The 22,160-nt window shown below is 47.2% G+C and overlaps 9 protein-coding genes across 9 annotated transcripts; 5 read left to right on the top strand and 4 right to left on the bottom strand.

Moving 5' to 3' along the window:
- Positions 1-10: 10 nt before the first annotated feature.
- PtrM4_116580 (uncharacterized protein) lies at positions 11-5,252 on the top strand (the record flags this gene model as incomplete). The annotated part of the gene is made up of 3 exons (XM_066108221.1): positions 11-818; positions 860-3,570; positions 4,566-5,252. 3 exons carry the CDS (start codon positions 11-13, stop codon positions 5,250-5,252), a joined length of 4,206 nt encoding a protein of 1,401 aa, XP_065961406.1.
- Positions 5,253-5,375: 123 nt separating this feature from the next.
- On the top strand, positions 5,376-5,873 carry PtrM4_116570 (uncharacterized protein; the record flags this gene model as incomplete). Its single annotated transcript, XM_066108220.1, has 2 exons — positions 5,376-5,631; positions 5,698-5,873. 2 exons carry the CDS (start codon positions 5,376-5,378, stop codon positions 5,871-5,873), a joined length of 432 nt encoding a protein of 143 aa, XP_065961405.1.
- Positions 5,874-6,414: 541 nt separating this feature from the next.
- Positions 6,415-8,526, top strand: PtrM4_116560 (uncharacterized protein; the record flags this gene model as incomplete). The annotated part of the gene is made up of 4 exons (XM_066108219.1): positions 6,415-6,483; positions 6,571-7,020; positions 7,543-7,670; positions 7,719-8,526. The coding sequence occupies 4 exons, from the start codon at positions 6,415-6,417 to the stop codon at positions 8,524-8,526; spliced, it is 1,455 nt and encodes a 484-aa protein (XP_065961404.1).
- Positions 8,527-9,089: 563 nt separating this feature from the next.
- PtrM4_116550 (uncharacterized protein) lies at positions 9,090-9,281 on the top strand (the record flags this gene model as incomplete). Its single annotated transcript, XM_066108218.1, has 1 exon — positions 9,090-9,281. One exon carries the CDS (start codon positions 9,090-9,092, stop codon positions 9,279-9,281), a length of 192 nt encoding a protein of 63 aa, XP_065961403.1.
- Positions 9,282-9,938: 657 nt separating this feature from the next.
- PtrM4_116540 (Dimer-Tnp-hAT domain containing protein) lies at positions 9,939-12,470 on the top strand (the record flags this gene model as incomplete). Its single annotated transcript, XM_066108217.1, has 1 exon — positions 9,939-12,470. One exon carries the CDS (start codon positions 9,939-9,941, stop codon positions 12,468-12,470), a length of 2,532 nt encoding a protein of 843 aa, XP_065961402.1.
- Positions 12,471-15,780: 3,310 nt separating this feature from the next.
- On the bottom strand, positions 15,781-16,404 carry PtrM4_116530 (uncharacterized protein; the record flags this gene model as incomplete). Its single annotated transcript, XM_001935018.2, has 2 exons — positions 15,781-16,098; positions 16,210-16,404. The coding sequence occupies 2 exons, from the start codon at positions 16,402-16,404 to the stop codon at positions 15,781-15,783; spliced, it is 513 nt and encodes a 170-aa protein (XP_001935053.2).
- A 521-nt stretch (positions 16,405-16,925) lies between these two features.
- PtrM4_116520 (uncharacterized protein) lies at positions 16,926-19,223 on the bottom strand (the record flags this gene model as incomplete). The annotated part of the gene is made up of 1 exon (XM_066108216.1): positions 16,926-19,223. The coding sequence occupies one exon, from the start codon at positions 19,221-19,223 to the stop codon at positions 16,926-16,928; it is 2,298 nt and encodes a 765-aa protein (XP_065961401.1).
- A 325-nt stretch (positions 19,224-19,548) lies between these two features.
- PtrM4_116510 (uncharacterized protein) lies at positions 19,549-20,322 on the bottom strand (the record flags this gene model as incomplete). Its single annotated transcript, XM_066108215.1, has 3 exons — positions 19,549-19,663; positions 19,715-20,134; positions 20,180-20,322. 3 exons carry the CDS (start codon positions 20,320-20,322, stop codon positions 19,549-19,551), a joined length of 678 nt encoding a protein of 225 aa, XP_065961400.1.
- A 534-nt stretch (positions 20,323-20,856) lies between these two features.
- PtrM4_116500 (uncharacterized protein) lies at positions 20,857-21,735 on the bottom strand (the record flags this gene model as incomplete). Its single annotated transcript, XM_066108214.1, has 4 exons — positions 20,857-20,971; positions 21,020-21,097; positions 21,146-21,565; positions 21,614-21,735. 4 exons carry the CDS (start codon positions 21,733-21,735, stop codon positions 20,857-20,859), a joined length of 735 nt encoding a protein of 244 aa, XP_065961399.1.
- Positions 21,736-22,160: the final 425 nt, after the last annotated feature.

Raw genomic sequence — 22,160 nt, 5'->3', positions numbered from 1 at the left:
AAAGCAAAAGATGGATAGCGATCCCTTTGTACTGGACGTTAGACTTAATGGAACTGACTTTGTCACTGGACTTGTTGACTCAGGTTGCCTTTGCTATTCTGCCATTAATGAACAACTCTTTCGATCTCTGAGACTGCCATCAATCAAGATAGCCCCGCGTCAGCTAGAGGAAGCAGCTGGGAAGAACGCAGAACCAAGTACTGTCCTAGATACAGTTACTTACGCCTCGATAGACATAGACGGCCACCAGCAGAAACGCGTCTTCTTCTACGTTGTACCTGGCCTAACTTACGACGTGATCCTAGGAAAGCCCTGGTTAGAAGATGCCGACGTCACAATTTCGGCCAAACAAGGCTGCCTAGATATCGGCGCGTCAAACATCCGCGCATGGAACCACAAGAAAGCGTCATACAAGCCACCACTAATGAAGGCTACTCAGGTGATGGCTTCCGCATTCATGGCGGAGGTGAGAAGAAGCCGTAGGAAGAACAAAGGAGACGGTATTGCGCTCGACACTGGACTGTTCGCTGTTTCCATCGCCGACATTGAGAAAGCTTTGAAACCGCGCAAACGATCCGATCCAAAGACGAAGCTCCCACCCCAGTACCACCAATGGCTGAAGGCTTTCGACCATTTCCTAGCTGAGAAACTTCCCCCACATCGTAAAGGCGTTGATCTCCACATTGAGATTGAAAAGGATCAAGACGGAAACGAGAAGACCATTCCATGGGGTCCGCTCTACGGCATGAGCCGAGAAGAGTTACTAGTGCTTAGGAAAACTCTCACCGAGCTGTTAGACAAGGATTTTATCCGCGCAAGTAACTCTCCCGCAGCTGCACCCGTCCTGATGGTCAAAAAGCCAGGAGGGGCATCCGATTTTGCGTTGACTACCGAGGCTTGAACAACATCACCAGGAAGGACCGTTACCCTCTGCCTCTATTCACAGAAACACTGAGAAATGTAGCTAAAGCTAAATGGTTCACAAAACTTGACGTTATCGCAGCCTTCCACAAGATCCGTGTGGCCAAAGGAGAAGAATGGAAGACAGCTTTCCGAACAAGATACGGCCTATTCGAATGGCGGGTTGCTCCCTTCGGACTAACAGGAGCACCAGCCGCATTTCAACGCTACGTAAATGGTGTTCTACAGGATTACCTTGACGACTTTGTTTCAGCCTACGTTGACGACATCTTAATCTACTCGTCAGGATCGCTTCAGGATCACAGAGAGAAGGTTGGAAAGGTTCTTCAACGCCTTATAGACGCTGGACTGCAGATTGATATCGACAAGTGCGAGTTCGAGACTAAACGAGTCAAATACCTCGGGTACATTGTGGAAGCAGAAGTGGGCATTCGAGTTGATCCTGAAAAGATTATCGCAATCCGCGAATGGGCTACACCAACGTCAGTTAAGGCTATCCGAGCATTTATTGGTTTTGCCAACTTTTACCGAGTTTTTATACCAAACTTCTCGGACATTGCTGAACCGCTTATCAACCTAACTAAGAAAGAGATGGTTTTTCATTGGGACGAGGCTTGCAATCAAGCATTTGAAACGATTAAGGAACTTCTCATTACAGCACCAATACTCGGCCATTTTGATCCAGAGAAGGACACCTTGGTAGAAGCCGACTCCTCAGGACATGCAACTGGCGGCCTATTGCTGCAGAAGGACAAGAACAACAACTGGCAACCCGTTGCCTACTACTCAAAGAAGCACTCACCAACAGAGGCCAATTATCCAATTCATGACAAGGAGCTTCTAGCTATTGTTCGTTGCTTAGAAGCATGGGCTCCTGAACTACGTATGGTTAGGAAGTTCACAGTTCTGACGGACCACAAGAACCTTCAATACTTCTACCGCGAACGACAGCTGTCTGAAAGACAAGTACGTTGGTCAGAGTTTCTCTCACGATTCGACTTCTCCCTGGAATGGAAACCTGGAAAGACTATGGGAAAACCTGACGCCCTGTCACGACGAGAACAAGACCTACCCGCCAACTACGACGATGAACGAATACGGTCTCGATTTATCCGTCTTTTCCAGAGCAAGCACTTGCAGAGTGTTCAAATCCAGTCCCTGTCGTCCGAGGAGATTGACTTCACAGAAGAGATACGCATGTTTGAGGACCAGGACATGCAAAATCTCTGGCACCGAAGCCGCCAAGAGGATAAGCTTTATCAGGAGCTCACTACGCTGGTAGCAAACAAGGAGCGGAACCTCCCTACCAAACTTCAGAAGGAGAAGTCAGTGAGTATAGCAGAATGCACCCTAGACGAGAGAGGCCTGTTGCGATTTCGAGACCGGATATGGATCCCTGACTGCGAACCACTTCGCACACGAATTATTCAAAATATTCACGACTCGCATATCACCGGCCATCCTGGACGAGATCTTACCTACTCAATCTTATCAAGGCAGTTCTTCTGGTCAGGTGTAGCAAGCGACGTGCGACGCTTTGTCCGTAACTGCGAGATTTGCGGGAGGAATACGATATGGAGAGAGACAAAGAAGGGCCTCCTTAAACCGCTACCGATCCCAGAACGTATATGGGGAGAACTTTCAATCGATTTTATTACGGACTTGCCGCCATCTGGACGCGATGACGCAACGAACTGCATGGTGGTCACTGATCGGCTGACAAAGGGAGTTGAACTGGAAGGCATGCACGATATCTCGGCAGAAGCAGTAGCACAACGGCTTTTAGAACGGCATTACCCTATTCATGGTATTCCAACGGCAATTACGAGCGATAGAGGACCACAATTCGTCAGCGATCTTTGGAGGCATTTCTGTAAACTCCTCAGCGTTGAGCAACGCCTGTCGACTGCCTATCATCCGCAAACCGATGGTGCAACAGAGCGAATGAACCAAGAGATTGAGAAGATGATTCGAATCTGGGCCACCTACACGCAAGAAAATTGGCTAGCACTTTTACCTATCGTTATGGGAGCAATCAACAATCGCGAGGCCTCATCTACTGGCCTAAGCCCCTTCTATTTTATGCACGGATATCACAATGAACCCATTCAGCTGGTAGAGGATCGAACTATTCAGGACCGACCAAAGAGAGACGGCGAAGCACTGGCAGAAGGCTTCCTTAAAAGACTCCAAGACGCAACAGAGTGGGCCCAAGCTGCGATCGCGATAACACAAGAGAAACAGCAACATCAAGCTAACAAGACAAGAACAGCAGCGCCCCAATACAAGGAGGGAGACTGGGTGTTTTTGAACCTTAGAAACGTGAAGACAACACGACCTTCCAAGAAGCTAGACTGGTTGCATGGAAAGTACAAAGTCTTGAGGCAGGTCAACTCCCACTCTTATCAACTTGACGTTCCGGGGAAGATCCATCCTGTCTTCCACGTAGACCTGCTTCGCTACGCGCCTAACGACTCTCTCCCATCGCAGAAGGTTGGAGACACTCAGCCAGGGCCTATACTTGTAGATGGAGACGAGCTATGGCTGGTTGAACGTATTCTGGGCGAACGCACAACAAGGCAGGGAGGGAAAGAAATCAAGGAGGCATATGTGAAGTGGGTGGACTATACTGAACCGACATGGGAACCTGTGAGTAACGTACTAAAGACTGACGCTTGGAGGAAATGGAGAAAACTACGCGCTAAAGGGAAAGGAGGGGGGTAATGTAACGGGCTGAGCCTCGAGTCACATGACTAGGCTGCTAGCCTAGTCGCTTCCCCGGCAACGTGAGGGCCGTGCGCCAACCCAAACAAAGCAGGCTCGCCGCTTGCGTCTTACCTTCTTTCTTCATCTTGACTGTAAATAGCATCTGGACTAGGTAGCTGGAATACAGTCCCTACAGACCGTTCACACAACGAAGAGTTCACAAAGGGCGGCATCAAAGACCCAGTAGTGAAGGAAGTAACAACAAGTAGAAAGAACAATATTATCCTAACAACCACTCCAACCTACTCAGGAGAATACCTAGTCCAACACAAGCATATATAGCATCAAAAGTTCGAGCTAAAGAATGTACAACTACTAGAATTATGGACGAAAGTAGTAGTACATAATGTGCCAACAGAATAGGAGGGAGCAGAGACACTAGAGATACTCCACACAGAAATCCCAGCATACAACAACAGACTACAAATTACTAGCAACCCATACTAGATATTAAGAGAATGGCAAAACAAGAAGAACAGCTCTATTGTAATAGCATTCAAAACAGCCGAAGACGCAGCCAAACTTAGTGGTAGAATTACAATCCTTAGACAAACTCTCTTCACCGAAAAGTTTAAGCCTATAGCAGCATCTACCCAATGCCTAAACTGCTAACAATTTGGCCACCCAGCCACTAGATGCCGAAACTAACCAGCATGCAATTTGTGCGGAGAAGAACATGCAACTACAACACACAAATGCTTAGTGTGTAATACAAAAGGAAAACCCTGCAACTATACACTCCCCCACTGTAGTAACTGCGAAGAGCCCCACTTTGCAAACAGCAAAGAGTGCGAACTCTACTAAGCAGTAACAAAGAGCATCCCCGCAGGATTTTAATGTTGAACAACATTAGGATCCTCTAAGTCAATCTCAACAAGAGCATTACAGCGACTGAGTCTACACTGCAACTTGCAGTTAAACTTAAAGCTGATATAATTGCAATTCAAGAGCTATGGCTAACTACCAACGACAACTACGCAACAGCAAGATCCATAAATCACACTGCGTTTATCCAGATCTTACCAGTAACAAACCTACCCGTCCGCCCTAGGGTTCTATTTTATATATCTAGAACACTAGAAGCAGAGACATTCACCCAAAACGACTTCAAAATAGACCCAGACGCAATAGCTATTACAATAAAAGGTTCTAATTTCCAATTTAACCTATTTAACGTATACAACCAAACAAACGCCGAAGGGGAAAAAACACTGCCCAGAGCTATACTTAACACTAAGCTTCCGCCAAGTTCTATTTTAGTACTAGATAGCAACGAGCACCATCCATTGTGGGACCCGCTATGCCCAACGACGAGCCAAGGAGCACAGCCATTTATTGACTGGATTGAAGAACAAGATCTAGAGCTCCTAAACACACCAGGAGTAGGCACATTCTTCAGACCACACCTATCTAGAGAAACAGTCCTAGACCTCTCACTTGTCACTCCAGACTTAGCTAGCAAAGCTACGGACTGGCAGACCATACCTAAAACTGGATCAGATCACTACGGCCTCCTATTCTCCATCCAAACAAACGCAGACCTTGTAGAAAACCCGACAAACTAACCCAGATTTAATACTGCAAAGGCTAACTGGGACACCTTCAACAAAGAACTAGAAACGGCAATCCAAAACAGTCAAACCTTGCAAGATATAGACTAGATCAGTGATCCAAGAAAGGCAGACTTAATGGACCTCCTCCTCGGCAACAATACAGAGCTAGAGCAACAGCTAGAAGAGATTGGTAAAGCAATAACTCAAGCAATCCAAACTGCAGCAAACAAAGCTATCCCTATCACTAGACTTGGTCCAAAACCAAAAGCTTGGTGGAACAAAGAGCTGACAAAGCTACGACAAGACACTTCCCACTATAGAAGGATTTTTAAAGAAAAGCTCGAAACTACTGCGATACACGACGCCTACCTAGAGAAAAGAGACTTCCTACGTGCACGAAACACCTACAACAAGGCAATCAAAGACGCTAAAAGGAAACACTAGAATGAATTCCTAGAGAAGGAAGACCCGCAGTCAATCTACAAAGCCATGGCATATACAAAGGATAACAAAGTCGAAAGAATTCCACCTATACAAGGAGAAACATCATTCGACAAGAAATACCAAGCGTTCCGCAACACGCTATTCCCACCACCGCCTATAACCGAAGCGCCCACATTCACTAACTACTAGGAAAAGAGATGGGATTGGCCAGCACTATCCACGACTGAACTAGAACGAGCATGCTCAAGTCAAGTCAAAAGTAGCACCCCAGGACCAGATGCAATAACACAAGACATAATCACAGCCGCGTACAAAGCTCAACCGCAAACAATGTTTAGAGCTTTCTCACTCCTATTCAACTATAGATACCACCCAAAATGCTGGAAACAAGCTACAGGAGCTGTTCTTAAAAAGGCATCAAAACCAGACTATTCAATCCCAAAAGCCTACAGAGTTATCACTCTATTAAGCTGTTTAGGAAAGATTAACGAGAGAATCACCGCAAGTAGGCTGAGCAATCTAGCAGAAATCACAGAGCTACTACACCAGACTCCGCAACAATCAATCGGATCGGCATGATTGATTCCTATCTAGGTTAAAGGCTGCCTAATGAAGTAATTCTTTAACCTATATAGGAATCAATCATGTCAATCGATTGATTGTTGCGGAGTCTGTACTACACCCAACCCAAATTAGGGGTAGACTCAAGAAATCTGCAATAGATGCAGCTATGCTACTCATCGACCAAATTCAGCACCAGAAACAGAAAGGCCAAATAACATTAACTATCTTCCTAGACGTAAAGGGAGCATTTAACTACGTCTCACACAATTAATTCCTGCGAACGCTTAAGAAGCTAGGCCTTCCAATTAGTCTTATCGCTTAGACAAAATCCTTCTTCTCAAACAGATCGCTAAGACTCTCCTTCGACAATAAGACACAAGAATTCTCCGAGATAATAGCTGGGATACCTCAAGGCAGCCCAGTGTCTCCAATATTCTTTCTTATCTACACTAGAGACCTCTTCCTAGGACTACAAAGCTTCAACCTATCCTATATTGACGACCTATCTCTATCGACATCCTCAACATCCCTAAAGAAAAACGTCAAAATACTAGAACAGCAAGTCCGCCTACTATCTCACCAAGGGAAAAACTTAGCGATTATGTTCGATATAGCTAAGACAGAGCTTATTCACTTTACCGCCAAGAAAGAGAGAAAAGAGAGAAGCCTACAGCTCCCAGACAACACCATTGTAGAACCAAAAGACACAATCAAATGGCTAGGCATCTACATAGACAATAGACTGTCCTTTAAGGAACATATTGCTACACGCGTAAGCTAAGCAACAAAAGCATTTCACAGGCTAGGGAGACTAGCCAACATCGAAAGAGGACTCTCCCCAAAAGCAGTACGACAACTATACCTAGCCTGCGTCACAAGCGTTGCAGACTACGGATCACAAATATACTAGAAGAACCAAAGCTACGCCACTAGCCTCCTACAATCACTGCACAACCTAGCGTGTAGAAAGATAATTAGAGTGTTCAGAACGTCACCATCTCTACTAACAAGCATTGAATCCGGACTTACGTCACCTGCAATTAGACTTAACACCAACAACCGAAAGTATGCGTCTAGAGCACACCAGCTATCCAGCAACCACCCAATCTAGAAAGCAATTACAAGGATCACAAATACAGACAAAACTAGCTACAAAAAGCCAAACCAGCATAGACAACTATATACTATTGTTAAGTTAATCCCAGAGAGAGACAACAACAGCGTAGAAAAGATAATCCCATATAGGTTCAGACCGTAGGAAAGTCTTAACTACAAGGTTACTGTATCAAAAAAGAGCAAAGAGGAAGAGGCAATTGCACACGCGGATTATATCCTATCAAGGAGCGGAGATAACTTCACCGCAATCTACTCAGATGCCTCACAACACGACAAGGGAATAGGGATCAGCGTAGGTGTAGTAGCGTACAGCTCCACCCACGAAGAAACCTTTTCTTAAAAGACAAACATTAGATGCTCCCAACTAGTCTACAACGGTGAACTAGAGGGGATAGCACAGGCATTCGAACACGCGGCTATAGTGGCACAAGAAGGCCAAGAGATCTACGTATACGCAGACAACCAAGCAGCAATCCATAGGCTTAACAACCTATCGGACAACCCGGGACAACAGTGGCTACTAAGATGCATCAGAGCTGCAAAGAGAATAACGACAAAGAAAGCATCGATCCACCTGCAGTGGGCCCTAGGACATAACGACGTCAAGGGCAACGAAAAAGCCGACACGCTAGCAAAGGAAGCAGCTAAAGAGAGACTAACAACATCGACCACAGCGAGCCTAGCCTACTTAGGCACAGAAATCAACAAAATACAAAAAACAGAACAACTAATGGAGTACAAGAGGTATACCGACAGGCCCACTAAAAACAGAAGCTCCTACTTAAGGATCTTCAAGCTCAACACACATACAACAATCAAAGTCCCGAAGGGAACACCAAGAGAAATCTCGAGCGCGTTCTACTCACTCAAGCTAGGACATAGATACTTCAACTCCTACCTTAAGAGATTCAACAAGAGAGACTGCAATCTATGTATATGCTACAAACCACAAACACCACAGCATCTACTTCTAGAGTGCAAACAGTACAAAACACATCGAAATACACTCAAAGAAGCAATACCACACAGACCTATCACCCTCCCACTTCTCCTCCAAACAAAGACAGGCATTAAAGCTACTCTAGCCTTTATTGCAAGTACTAGGATTGGCACGAGAAAATGGCACCTTAGGCAAACCACCGAACAGACAGACACTGTATAAAACTACAAAAACAATATTCCCTTATCCAAAAGAGCCCGCTGCTACATCTCTTTCTACTCACCAAACTGCTCTTTAGCACCCGCGCCAATGGAAGACTAGCTCTGAAATTGGAGTACGCAAAACACCACCCAAATTGTACAAGACCTATAGAAACTCCACAACGACCATCATACATAGAACGGCTTAGCCAAAGTCCTACATAGTCACCGACTGATACAGGACTCTAATGGAAATATAATAATAATAATAATAATAATAAGTAGATGTTTAAGAGGCTCAAGAAAATTATGCAGGTGAATTGCATATGAAGATGTTTCTGAGACAACGCGTAGAGTGCGCGGGGGCTTCTTTCACTTGGAAAAAATGCACTGACCACCGACCTTTACTTGACTAGCGCGGAATTCTATTCCCTCTACAGATAAAAAGGCTTTTTCGTGAACACAGACCTCTACTCAACCACACACTCCTACACCACACACTCCTACACCACACACTCCTGCACCACATACTCCTGAATCACGCGCTTCTTCAACCACGATATCGTCCCCTGTGTAGCAAGCGCAATGAGCCCTATTCCAGGACAAGTCATAGAACAAAACCCCAAAGAGGTCATCGAAGAGAGTTTACCAAACCTTATCGGTGGAAACGCCAATGAAAGGACCACGACAAGTGCTCTGTGCGATGTATTCAAGGGCCCCATGGACAGCTGGCATGACTTCAACAAACAAGTATCAATGTTCTACACCAACCAATAACTGCAGGTTGCGTTCATACGAACCGATGGAGATGGTATAAATATTGATGCGATGTCAATGCTTAGACGCCGTGGATACTATGCGATCCTAGACTATACACAAGTTTCTGAGGAAAACAGTACACACTCAGCATTCCGGCAATTTGCAGTAAACCGAGTGTTTATAACCACACAAGCTCTCTTTGATGGCGCTACGACAGTGCAAACTGCAAGCCTGAAGACTATTCCCCATACTTGTCAACGAGCGAGCCGGCTCGCTCAGCTCGCTCGGCTTGGACGTTTTGACCAAGCCGAATGAGCTGAGCGCGCAGTGCGCGCTTGCAAGCCGAGCGAGCTTAGGGATAGGCGCTCGCTCAGTCAGCTTGCTTAGCTTGGTTGGATGGGGCGGTTGGAAACTTGGGGCTGAAGGACTTGGTGGAGGGGCAATCTCACGATGATTTTTAGGTGTAGTGCGTAAGTTCGAAACCTAGTTATAACCTAAAATACACTCTTTTTTGCTATATTTCTAGCAAATAAGCTACTAAATTTCCGGCTAACGGCCTGGCAACAATATTCTCCTTCTGCGACACTTCACTTACTACTTATCACCCACCACACTCACCTATACTCCATCAACGCGTCTCTATTTGCAGCTATTATCTACCTCGCCGTTGCTATAATGCCAGCAAAAAGAACACGCGTTAATGCTCTAGAAATCGCGACAACTTCGAAGCGCCCTAGAGTCGCAGCGCGTCATCGCGGGACTGCCAGCCAACCTGTGCTAGTCGATACTCGGCCATTCTCACCATCTCCACCTCCTCCACCGCTGTCGCCGCGTCAAGCTCTCGTCGCCGCGCCACAAGCACCAAATTTTGAAGCGACCCTCCGAGAGTCGCGCGCCGAAGAGACAATCATCCCACCACCTGAGGGCAGCGAGCATGCCACTGTTGCAGCTTCAGGAGCAGCTAGCGAGGCTGTCGACGAGGGTTTCGTATGGGTAGAGGACAAATACGACGGCTTTAATTGGAGTCGCTACCCAAAGCACTGCAAGCCGCCCACATCACTTTCGAACCGAGCAAGCTGGGTATACAGCCATAGCTATCGCATCGCCTTGCGCAGCAACGTCGCAAAAGTCACGTGGATCTGCCACTATTGCTATAAGCACAAGTTCACTACTGTTGGCCGTGGCATACATGACGTCTCGCAGTCTCCATCAGCGCCAGCACGTCATCTCGGAGAAGACAAGAAAGGTCATGGCTTGAAGCCTCCAAGTAAGCGCACTACCGTCGCTCCTCGGAAAGAAACTCTCCTCGAACGCGCCCTTCAGAAGGGCTGCTCTCAGGCTGTTGCCAACGAGCTTACCAACTTCAATATACAAGAGTTTAGGCTTGCGGCCGTCACCTGGCTCGTCGAAAACAACCTCCCACTCTCACAATTCGAATCATCGTCTTTTCGCAATATGATACAATTAGCTAGCGTAGAGGCAGAACGAGCCCTGTGGGCATCTCATAACAGCGTCTCACGATACGTTATACGCCTGTACAACTACCTGTTACCAAAGGTTGTCGCAAGCCTTTCAGAATCAATGAGCAAAGTCCATATAAGCTTTGACGGATGGACGACAAAAGGTGGCAAGCGCGGTTACTTAGGTATCGTCGCCCACTACGTTGATAGCTCTGGCGAGCTCAGGGACTTGCCTATTGCGCTCCCACAACTGACAGGTGCCCACACCGGCGAGGCCATGGCTGAGGTCGTGATGGCAATATTCAAGCAGTTCGAAATCACTGTGGGCAAGCTCGGTTACTTCGTCCTCGACAACGCACATAACAACAACACCACGATCAACACTCTCGCCTTGCAGATGGGCTTCAGCGCTACCGAGCGTCGCCTTCGCTGCGGTCCTCATACGCTTAATCTCATTGGCCAGATGCTACTCTGGGGTGAGGAGAAAGAGTCCTACGACAACGAGGAGACTGAGCGCGTGAACGAAGCTGAGAACATGGCTACTTGGCGAGGCGATGGACCATTAGGAGTGCTTCTCGCGGTTATCAACTACATCAAAACACCACAACAGTACGCTCTTTTTGAGAAGTATCAGAAGCTCGCTATTAGGGACCAGCCTGTCAACGCGCCAACAGAACAGCACAAAATCAAGGAGCCCGTCAAGCCAGTTGTTACTCGCTGGAACTCTTACGTTTCGTGTTTTGAGCGCGCTGTTGAGTTGCAATTAGCGGTTAATGGGTACGCCAACTACCATATTCAGAAGATTGAAACTGAAGACGCGTACGCCCGAAGTCGTAACAACAAGCTGCCTGCAGCGCCGGATTGGATGAGGTCTGATGGGATCAATGCCCATGACTGGCAGGTGATTGCTGAGTATATTGATGTGCTCAGGCCACTGAAACAAGCTACAAAACGGCTTGAAGGCCGCGGCAAAAGCGGTGCTTTTGGAGCAATCGCTGAGGTTATTCCAGTATTTGAATACTTACTTGGAGTCTATGAGGACCGCTTGCAAAGCTATGAAGACGTCATTCACGATGAGCATACAGAGTCACCCGAAGACCACCTTGCTATCAACCTCCGCGCTGCCCTAGTTAAAGCCCGCGAGTACTACAACAAGCTCGACCTCTCGCCAGCTTACTATGCTGCTACAATCCTTCATCCTCGCTACAAAAGCTACCTTGACGCAGCGTGGGCGGATAAGCCTGATTGGCTAGAGAGCAGCAACCGCAAGTTTCAACATTTGTGGGCGGAGTACAAAAGCTTACCGAAGCCGCGCTTACGCCCCAAAGTCAGGCACAATGATATAGACGACGCTATCAACAGCTTTATTGAGCCTGCAGGGCTTACGGAGAACGAGGAGGATGAATATGAGGCTTGGAAACGCAGCGAACCGATCGCTAGCGAGGGCGTCGACCCTATAAAATACTGGGTAGGACTCCGCGATCGCTACCCCAGCCTTAGCAAATTTGCTATCGACATGCTATCAATCCCAGGCTCAAGCTGTGAGTGTGAGCGCTTATTCAGCGAGCTGGGTGACCTCCTCGAGCCCCGTCGGCGCAGCATTTCTCCGCAACTTCTAGCAGCAATACAGTGCGATAGACGATGGATAAGAGCTGGATTTGGCAGTGGTGAGGTGCCTGTAAAGGAGGCTATCAGCGATGAGGAGATGGACGCGAAATACGGTGTACATAAGTGGGATATTAGCTGAGAAACTCAACACCAAGGTTTCTATATAACTTTCCTAATCGGGACTGAGCCCATCAAGCCGAGCGAGCTGACAGCCCTGTTTCAGCCAATCCGAGCGAGCCGAGCGAGCTGCTGGCCTCCGCTCAATTGGCTGAGCAAGCCAATTGGCTGAGCTCGCTCAGCTTGCTCATTGACATCTGTGGGGGCTAGACCCCAGCGGCTGTATCGATGACGATACACAGATGACTGATCAAGAGATGCCTTGTAACAGAGTGGATTTGACAAAGAGCTACAAAAGGATGCTAGCTGTACATAAATACAGGAGCGGACCGAAGATGGGCCGAAGTAGAATTAGATGGATGATGACAGAAACCTATAGATGTATCTCGAAGGAATCGCATGACGACAGCTACGCACACAGCGTAGCGCATGTAATAGGCTCAGCCTGTTACACTATGTCATACATCCAAAATGAGATCTCGCCATCTATACCAAAAGTCGGTATGAGTTCATCGAAACCAGTATGGAATGTGAAAATCGGCTACTCAAAATCGGCGGGGAATCTCGGAAAGTCGATTGTGAATGTGGAAAACCGGTGTACTCTGGAAATCGGCTTTTTAAAATCGGCATGAATTAGGGTAATTAGATGTCGAAAACCGGCAAAGGTTGTACAAAATCTGTGTGAGTTCTCAAAAATCGGCTGGGGTGCTAGAAATTCAGCACTTATTTAAAAATGGGTGTAGTTTCGAAGAATCGATGTAGATTCTAAAAGTCGGACTACTTACTATTGGCTGTAATCTTAGTATATTGGGGTACATTCTAAAAACCGGCTATTCGAAATCGGCGTGAAATCCAAAAGTCGGTAGGGGTTCTGTACATCAGTACCTCTCGATATCTAGCATGAATTCTAAAAATCGATATTGATTCTAGTAATTGCTTGACGACGCATCGGCGCAGATTTTCGCAAATCTGTAGGGTTTCTGAGAACTGGTACGTATTGAAAACCGGCGTATGTTCTGGAAATCGGAGTGGGTTGTCAGAAATCTGCGTTCATGAGTTGGTCGAGGTATTATAATATCGGTATGAAGTGTGAAAATCAGTGTGGGTCTTCAAAGGCAGCTAGGTATGTAAACTGAGGTGGATGCTAAGAGGTTGGCCGGTACCTAATGTACTGAGTATCAAAAATCGGCATGATTCTAACAATAAGCTAAAAACCTATATCATCGATAGACGCGTAAAATCGGCAGATACATAAAATCGGTAAAGGTTCTTGAAACTCGGTATGCATACAAAATCGCTGTACATCTATAGTCCGTATGTACTCAAAACCGGTGTGGATCTCGATAATCAGTTGAGGTCTTACAATATTGGGGGGTGTCCAAAATTGGCGTAGATTTGAGAAATCGGTGTGGAATTATTCCACGCCGACGATGTTCTTTGTAGGAAATTCTTAGCCTTTCGTAATCGGGGATACACTTTGGTCGTTGGTAGATATTGTGGTAGAGGGATAGTCTCAATAGTCAGAAGAGAGGCTGCCGACCCGCAATCGGTAGAGAGTAGAGAACAAGAAGGTATCCGAGTAACAATCGGTAGTATTAAGAATCGTGTACGATAAGATGTCGAGCTCCTCTACACGGAGTCGCCCTAAAATACTCAACCCTAGCGCCGATTACCTAACACCGAACACGTGACAAGCTACTACACCACAACATTCACTGACCTTTTTACATCAATGATGAACTATAGTACGGGCGATAGACAAGGGAGTCGAATCTCAAATCAAGACCTATTGATTGCATGCTCTAAGCTATGGATGTTAACGTTGATGCCTTGTACTCAGCAGTCGTGTAGGTTGTTACTAGAGTCGCTGATAGTGACATGGTACAATTACTTGTATCTTCTTGCGTAGACCACTCTTAGCCTTACCTAAAGATATAAAGATATAGGTCCGGAGCTTCTGGTATGAGCAGAACACGAATGAGGCGAAGAAGACGACGAAAACCTTTAATTTAAAGTTACTTCCTAGAACCTCATCTGTACGTAGTAGGGAAAGGTAGACCTTGATGTAGCTCTATCTAACGCGTTTCTAGAGTCATGAGTCTAGGTTCTGCTATGCATCTTCTGGAAAGTTTTCGCAATTCCAGGATTGCGAAAGCATTTAGGCTATTCAGGGTAGCCTCCGAGGCCAGGACTCAGTTATAGTTACTATAGAAAGGCAGCGTCGAAGAAATCGGTAAGGGTCCCCAAAATCAGTGGTCTAAAATCGGCACTCGAAAGTCGGGATAAAATCTTAAACCAGGTAATGGTCCTAAAAACCGTTACAAGTTGTGATAATCGGGAGGGGTTCTAAAATGTGGCCATTAGAAATCGGTGTACAATCCAGATAACCGGGAGGGATCCTATGAATCGGTAATGAAAACTTAGTAACTGTCGGATCGTGAGTATCGGTAGAGACGTCGGCTGCTGGACACTTCGGCCCGACTTCGGCCCACCTTGCGCAGAGCTTAGGTATACCTTCGTAGCAGCTATGTTCGTAATCAACAAGAACCATCACCGAACAGAATGCATTCCTAGTTATCGTTATTTCCTTTCAGCACTAGTGCTATAGACCTTCCAACAGTAACTACGTATTGTAATAATTGGCAAAAATCTAAGAGAAAGCTACGATAAAACCGGCGTAGAGTTAGGAATCTACGATTAGAAATCGGGGTGCATTCCAGAAAACCGGCAGTGGTCCTAGGAATCGAGAGTCAGAAATCGGTACGCATCACGATAGTCGGTAGGGATTCCGAAAATCGGTAGGGATTCCAAAAATCGGCCCGGCAAAATCGGAGTGAATCCAAAATCGGATTTTAGGAATCGCTATGGTTTGTACAGTAAAATCGATTGTAGAAACCGGCGTAGATTCGGGAAACCCAGTAATGCGTAAGCAATGCCAGCGGATACGGAAATGAAACCCTGCGTGGTGTAACAATCAATGATCATATCTTGTGGTGGTCCTTAGCTGAATTTTCACATTGCCAGGTGGAGAGTCAACAGAAAACCACGAGGATGTCTCCAACAAACGCAACTCTCTAACGATGCATCAGTCCTCATTCAGCCCCTTTATAGTCCGTTCCTCCACTAGCCTCCTCTCCAAACTACACCTCAACACCCTCTTGTCCTTCCCTATTCCTTGCTCTTTCAAACAGTCATCCTCTCGATCCCAGTACACAGCCCAGCCATACCCGCCCCTCTTCTCTTCTACAGCCACAAGACACTCCTCCCCATCCAACGTCAAACCCTGTTCATCTTCTGTCCAATCCCACGGCCCAACTGTATGTTTCTTTGCTTCAGCGCGCGGCCCATACCGCAGTTCGCGCGAATAGTTGTCCGCGTAGAGCCAGTTGAGCTTTGGCTTTGTGCGTTTGGAGGACGTTTTGGAGGGTGGTGTCGGGGAGGGTGTTGAAGGCGCGGATGAGGCGGGGAAGGGGGGGAGAGGGTGGGACGGTGCTGACGAGGCCTAGGATGGGCGCGGCAGGCATAGGGCGATGTGGGAGCTCAGAAGAAGGGAAAGGTAGATAGAAGCCTGTGAAGGGGTAGGGTGGTGGTTCGTCATTTGGACCGCGTGCGGGAAGGCCGGTTTCTGGGTCTTTGGGCCAGAGGCAGATCTGTGTGACAATCAGCTCCGCGAATCTTTACCTGAACACATGCGTGGATAGCGGTTGATTATGCGGCATGCTTGACGCGCCTCTAAATTGATGTGGGGTTATAGTGCATACCTTTCCATCTTTCAAAACCACAATCGCGCCATTGACCTCGTCTTTCTTCTTGCTCTTCGCGTCGCAAAATACGTCTAAATAAAACTCCTCTTGGCGTTCATCGGCCTCCGCTTCCTCATCCAAGAGCCGCTGTTGGTGTACGGCTTCATTGGCGCCAATGGAGATGGGTATCCCAGCTAACGTGAGTGCGTACATGTCCCAAGTAGCTCATTTCACGGAGTATGCAACAAATTCACGATGCAATTGGTATGCGCATGCTAGAGACATGTTGGGATGATCTTCATTGCAAACAGGTTGTTGGTACTGGTTAGGTGGAGTTCAGCACGATGCTGTCATAGGTAACGCGACTGCGGGTCCCCTCGGCTAATGTGGCCGGGGGCAGGGCAAGCCCGTCCAACCTCAATGTCTCCCCAATCTTTGCAAATCCTCCTATCGTAGATCATGTCCTTACGATTGTCCATCGCACTCATTCTTTGCGCCATGTCCGACAATTCTCTGCAAGCTCCCAACTTTCGTACCAGGCATCTTTCCACAATGTCTCTGGGCAGTGATCGGAATGGTCTGGTCTGGTCTGGTCTGAGGGTACAGACCAGACCAGACCAGGTGCTTACATAAGGACCGGTCCGACCAGACCGGTCCGACCAACAAGACCGCCAAGAATGAGGCTGAAGCAAAGAAGGAAGCCGAGGAAATGTGTTTTACTACTGACTGTCAATCTAGTCGTCTTCGTTCTCACTATCCTCGATATCGCTGTTCCCCTCAGCTTGGGGCTTTCCATACCAGGCCCGGAGACACTCGCACGCTTCTATAATATCTGCCTTCAGCCTACCACGGCGATCGACGATAGTAAGCTTCGCGCTACTAAAAAGACGTTCGCATTCATCCGACATAGGCGAGATCGCAAACATGTCTAGAGCGAAGCGAGCGAGATCTCGTTGGGAGTCGTAGCGAGATAGCCAGTACGCAATAGCCTCATTGCAACCTGCCTCTTCGTTATGAAGCCGGTCAGTAGAGATGTATTGTTCATACAAATCAGTTGTAGAAACTGGAGCGTCTATTCGAATGCGCTTATGTTCCCGCTGGCGATCAAATGCTGGGTCAGGATCTCTCTCCTTCCTGGCTGGTGGTGGCAGCATCTCGACAGGGTACCTTCCCTTATACTCTGTCTCCCAGAGATGCTTCACCGCTAATTGTGCGTTTTCAAACCACCTCTTCTTCTCTTCGTCGCCATGAAGAACCCACTCTTGCCTGAACCATCCCCACTTGCGATATGGATCAAGGATTTGAGCCGCATAATATGCCGGTGGAAGGTCAGTATCTTCAGGGAATCGATTTTGCCAATTCAGCTGCTGATTGTTATAGTACTCAACGCACTTTAACCAAGCAGCATCAGCGCAGCCTTGAAGGTACTTCCATGTAAAGTTGTTATCGTCCTCAGTGTGGATGTCGTGGTAGTGATCCTTCGTCTCGCTTATCTCCCGGAGAAGGCAGTCCAAAGTTGAAAACCAGTCCGCAAGTGACGTCTTCTTACCTTCAGAAAGCAAAGTTGCAGCATAGAAGTCTTTGAGAGCGAGTTCAATCTTTTCAAGCTCAAACCAGTGCTGTCCATCAAGCTTAAAGTTCGCGATCCCTACGGAGCCCTTTCCAGGTACATGACGAGCCGAGAAGAGCTCTAAACGTTCTCGAACATTTAATGCACGTGTAATCGAATAAAACCATGAGTTCCAGCGGGTCGAGTTGTTCTGGATAAGCTCAAGCCCGTCGAATTGCGAAAGATCTCCGCCGATAATAATTGTAGCAAACTCCTCACGCCGTTGTGGAGTAAGCCTGATGTATCGCACCAGGTTGTGAAGACGACCCAAACATCCGAACTTCTTCCAGAGCTCTTCCACCTTCGTATAGTCGCCACGTTGATGATGCTTCTCCAGCTTCGCAAGATACTTCTCACAGTTTCGCCCCATAAGGAACGCCTGGCAACAGAGGTTGATGACATGGCCCAAGCAACGCAGCCGGCGATGACGACGTTGTTTTGACTTCATCCATGGGCAGAGATCCTTGAGTATAAACTCAACAGCGGTATCATTTGCCGAGGCATTATCCAGCATAAAGTATCCAATCTGATCTCCGCTAATGTCGTATTCTTCCAGCAATTCAAGGACCACCGATCCAAGATTCTCTCCAGTATGTTCGCCGTATATACGTCGCATACCTAAAGCGGTAACACGTCGCATGCCGGTAGTATCAATCCACATAGCGACGACGCCTAGGATAGCGTAAGGGTTTGGTGAAGTCCAGAGATCAAAGGAGATAGAGATCCTACTCCGTGAATGGTGTAGGTCCTCCCTAAGCTGTTGCTTCTTCGATATGAATGCATTCATTACCCAGCTTCGGATAGTCTTCGCAGCCTTCGGGAGGTGGTTGAGTAGTGCCGGATTTAAAAAGAGGAGTAGTTCACGAAAGTACTGGTTCTCTAATTGAAAGAAGGCGATATGGCAGTACACAATCCAACGAATTAGAAGCTCTTTAAACTTCTCTACTGACTCCTTCCAGAAAAAGATGCTGGAAGCAGCCCCATCCTTTTGCTGGTCGATTATAGACTTCCGTACAGAACCCTTTCGCTTGATGCCACTCTGGGGATCAATCTGGTGCTTCTGTTCCAGGTGATTCCGGATCCTAGAAGTGCCATTGATGACAAACAACTCTTGCTTGCTCTTCCCAACCCTGCACTCATGGCAGTAATACACCTCTTTCTTATCGCTATCTCGAATGTATTGGAGTCCGTACTTCCAGATGTGTGATGTACCTTGACGGAAATCCTTCCTTGCAATTATTGCACGTTTCACGTACGTGATACCGCCCTGCACGAACTCATCTGGAGATTCGTGATATTGAATAGGAGTGGGTGATAGTATAGGGGTGGGTGATGACGTGGGGATAGGAGATGGAGTAAGAGACGTTAAATCTAGTCTTATAATATTCGATGGGGACGGTGAGGTTGGTGTTGAAGGCTCCATAACAATAGTATATAAGTAGGTTGTTAAGGACTTGATTGTTCTATGTAAGTAGAAGACTTACCTTGATCTTAATGACTCATATTGTGCTAAATTTTCTGGCTAGATTAGTCTAAGATCTAGTCACGTGGACCTATTTATAGCCGGACCGGTCCGATCATCTAGACCGGTCCGACCACGGTCTCAAAAAATCGCCAGACCAGACCAAGTCTTGGCGGTCTAGACCAGACCAAGACCAAGTCAGACCAGACCATTCCGATCACTGTCTCTGGGTCCTCCTCACATATGACAGTGTAATGTTCGAAATACACAATGTAGCTGCACAAGGTCAGTAAAAGAACTGGCAATACAAAAGGAACACATACCACTTATGTTCTTGCTCATCCCACATGACTTTGCGCATACCATGGTCGCTAGGCCAGGCACCTACCGACCAAACATCCCTATTTTTTTTTGTCAGTATTAGGACATAGGGTTCCAGCGCAGATACTTACATTAGAGCGACCTTGAACGCACAACGAATCTCCTCCCTAGTCTTCTCCTCCTTGCTCCAGCACTTGGCCCAAGTAATTTGCTCGCCAGGAAGTTTATTCATGAGCATGAAAACAACATATCCCCCAAGCATTGCTTCAGTGTCGTCCGCTTCCTCTGCCGTGTTATCCACTGCAAAGCCGAGAATGTGGGGCGCATGTGTGAACTCTCCATTCTTGAAATGGGTAAGAGCCGCGAACTCTTTTGTGGTATCATCGTTTAGCTTATCCGTTGGCTTGGTAGCAAGTTGAAGGCGTTGTTTGTCATATTGACACGACTCTGCATTTTCATCATGCGCAGTGCCTGTTGCTCGGCGCAATTTTTCTTCGGATTCCTGTGATTGATTCCAGTAGAAGAAGCAACTCGCCGGCGTTCCATGCACCCTGAAACTGTTAGCAATTATATTGAGATGTTACGTGCCAACCTACTGATACTTCACCTTGGTGACTGCGACTTGCACATCAGGATGCGCGTTATAAGGGTCTTCGATGCGGACACACTCCAGAACTTGGCGAGCCTCGAAGGGTGGTTGGTTTTGTTGGTACTTCAGGTGGGATAGTACTTTGGTCATTTCCCATAGTGAGCCGTCGTCAAATCGTACCTGGGTGCCCAGGCATCCAGTCGCAAGGCCAGCAGCTGACTTGTTCTGCGGCGCGGGTTTGCGGAATTCAACACATCAGGGCTGATTTACAAGCTCCATGTTCTAGTGGTATTGATCGGTGTGGTTAACTGGTTGCGCAAGTCGATGTGGGTGTTGATATGAAGGTTTGTAGCGGGTGTGGTGGTTCATGTATACACGGGCTAGCCCTAGCGGGGTTGGACTAACCCTTTCGAGTTTGCATGGCGTACAGGTAGATATACATAGCCTACAGGAGAATATGCATGGCTTACAGAGTGATATACATGACATACACAGGAATATACAGTAGAATAGCAGAATAAAGACATGCCTCCTATAAGAGTTATATCTGCAGCAATGTCGCGTGTCCGCTACTATATCACAGAAATCCCACATAGGTACAATACCCACCCGTCTAACCTCAGTTTCTCCCAAGACTACGATTCTTCTCCGATCATCTGTCACAACCCTCCGTCACCTCCCGTTTCACTCCCGACATTCTTCTGCGAGACCCCAGAACCTGTAGTGGGAATTCTTCCATGCCCTCTCTTCACCTGGCACGCCCCGGAGACTGCGGTACTGCTGGAAATTGACAATGTAGCTAATCAGAGAGGTTAGCATAGCCTATTATCACAAAAGAAGAACATACCATTTCTTTTCCTTCTCATCCCAAACCAGATTCCGTAGGGTAGTGTCGTGTAGGTTGAGTACGCACTTCCGGACCTCCCTACCTATTGTGAGCATTGAACTAGTGAAATCAAAATAGCTAACTTACATGAGAGCCACTTTAAACGCACGTCGAATAGCTTTCCTCGTCTTCTTATCCTTGTCCCAGAAAGTGGTGTAGTCGAGCGACTCCCCAGGAAGCTTGTTCATGAGTATGATCTTCAGAAAGCCCCCAGGCATCGCCTGCTCATCCAATCCCTCTGGCATGGGTCCTTCCCAGGAGCTGAGAAGATGCGGTACATACTGGCAGTTGAACTCTACAAAGAGTTTGAGCGCATTCATCTCGTGGGTTGTGAAGATGTGGGGGGTGTCGACTGTTTTAACGGCATTGTGATAAAGACGCGAGAAATATTCGTACTCTTGAAGCGCTTTGTCGTACTCTTTAGTGCCCAGCTTCTTTGCTAAATCCTCTTTGCGGCGCTCCATCTCCGAGAAGTAGAACATCCTATCATCGAATTTACCCCGAACCCTAGGACTAGTCAGTATTTACGAATGTTAGTGGGTTGTGCTACTCTACTGGTACTTGACCTTGGCGATAGCTTTTCCGACGCCGTTATGGCACTTGTTGGGGTCCTTGGTGCAGACGCATTCGAAAACCTGTCGAGCTTCGAAGGGTGGGTCGGTTCGTTGGTACTCCATCTGTGACAACGCTTTCTCCAACTTCCACCACGAGCCATCCTGAAACTCTACTTGATATCCCAGCCAGCCTTTGGTGCAGTTCTCTCGGAGCAGTATCGGCGGGCAGGGGGTAGTGTCGAGGGACACAACTTGTGTCGCTGTGACGCGTTGAACAATGGTAAACTGTAGTGTTCGTACTTTAGCACCTAAGTATGGCAGTTGATTCGCGATGCTGAGAAAGTGAGGGTGCTCAGGAAGTGTATGGCGGGGTCCAGGTATAAACAAGTAGGGTCTGGCAGGCACGTGATCGTACTAACCAAAATAGGAAATCGTGCGCTGCGACAACAGGCTCCAATTCACGCAACGCAAACAATAACACTGTGAGCTCATTAAAAAACTTAGTGTGAAGTAATATTAAAGCTATTGGCGGCCAAATTGGAAGAAAG

This window comes from Pyrenophora tritici-repentis, chromosome 6 (assembly GCF_003171515.1).
Source record: "Pyrenophora tritici-repentis strain M4 chromosome 6, whole genome shotgun sequence".
NCBI lineage: Eukaryota > Fungi > Ascomycota > Dothideomycetes > Pleosporales > Pleosporaceae > Pyrenophora > Pyrenophora tritici-repentis.
This window is presented reverse-complemented; position numbering and strand designations above follow the sequence as displayed.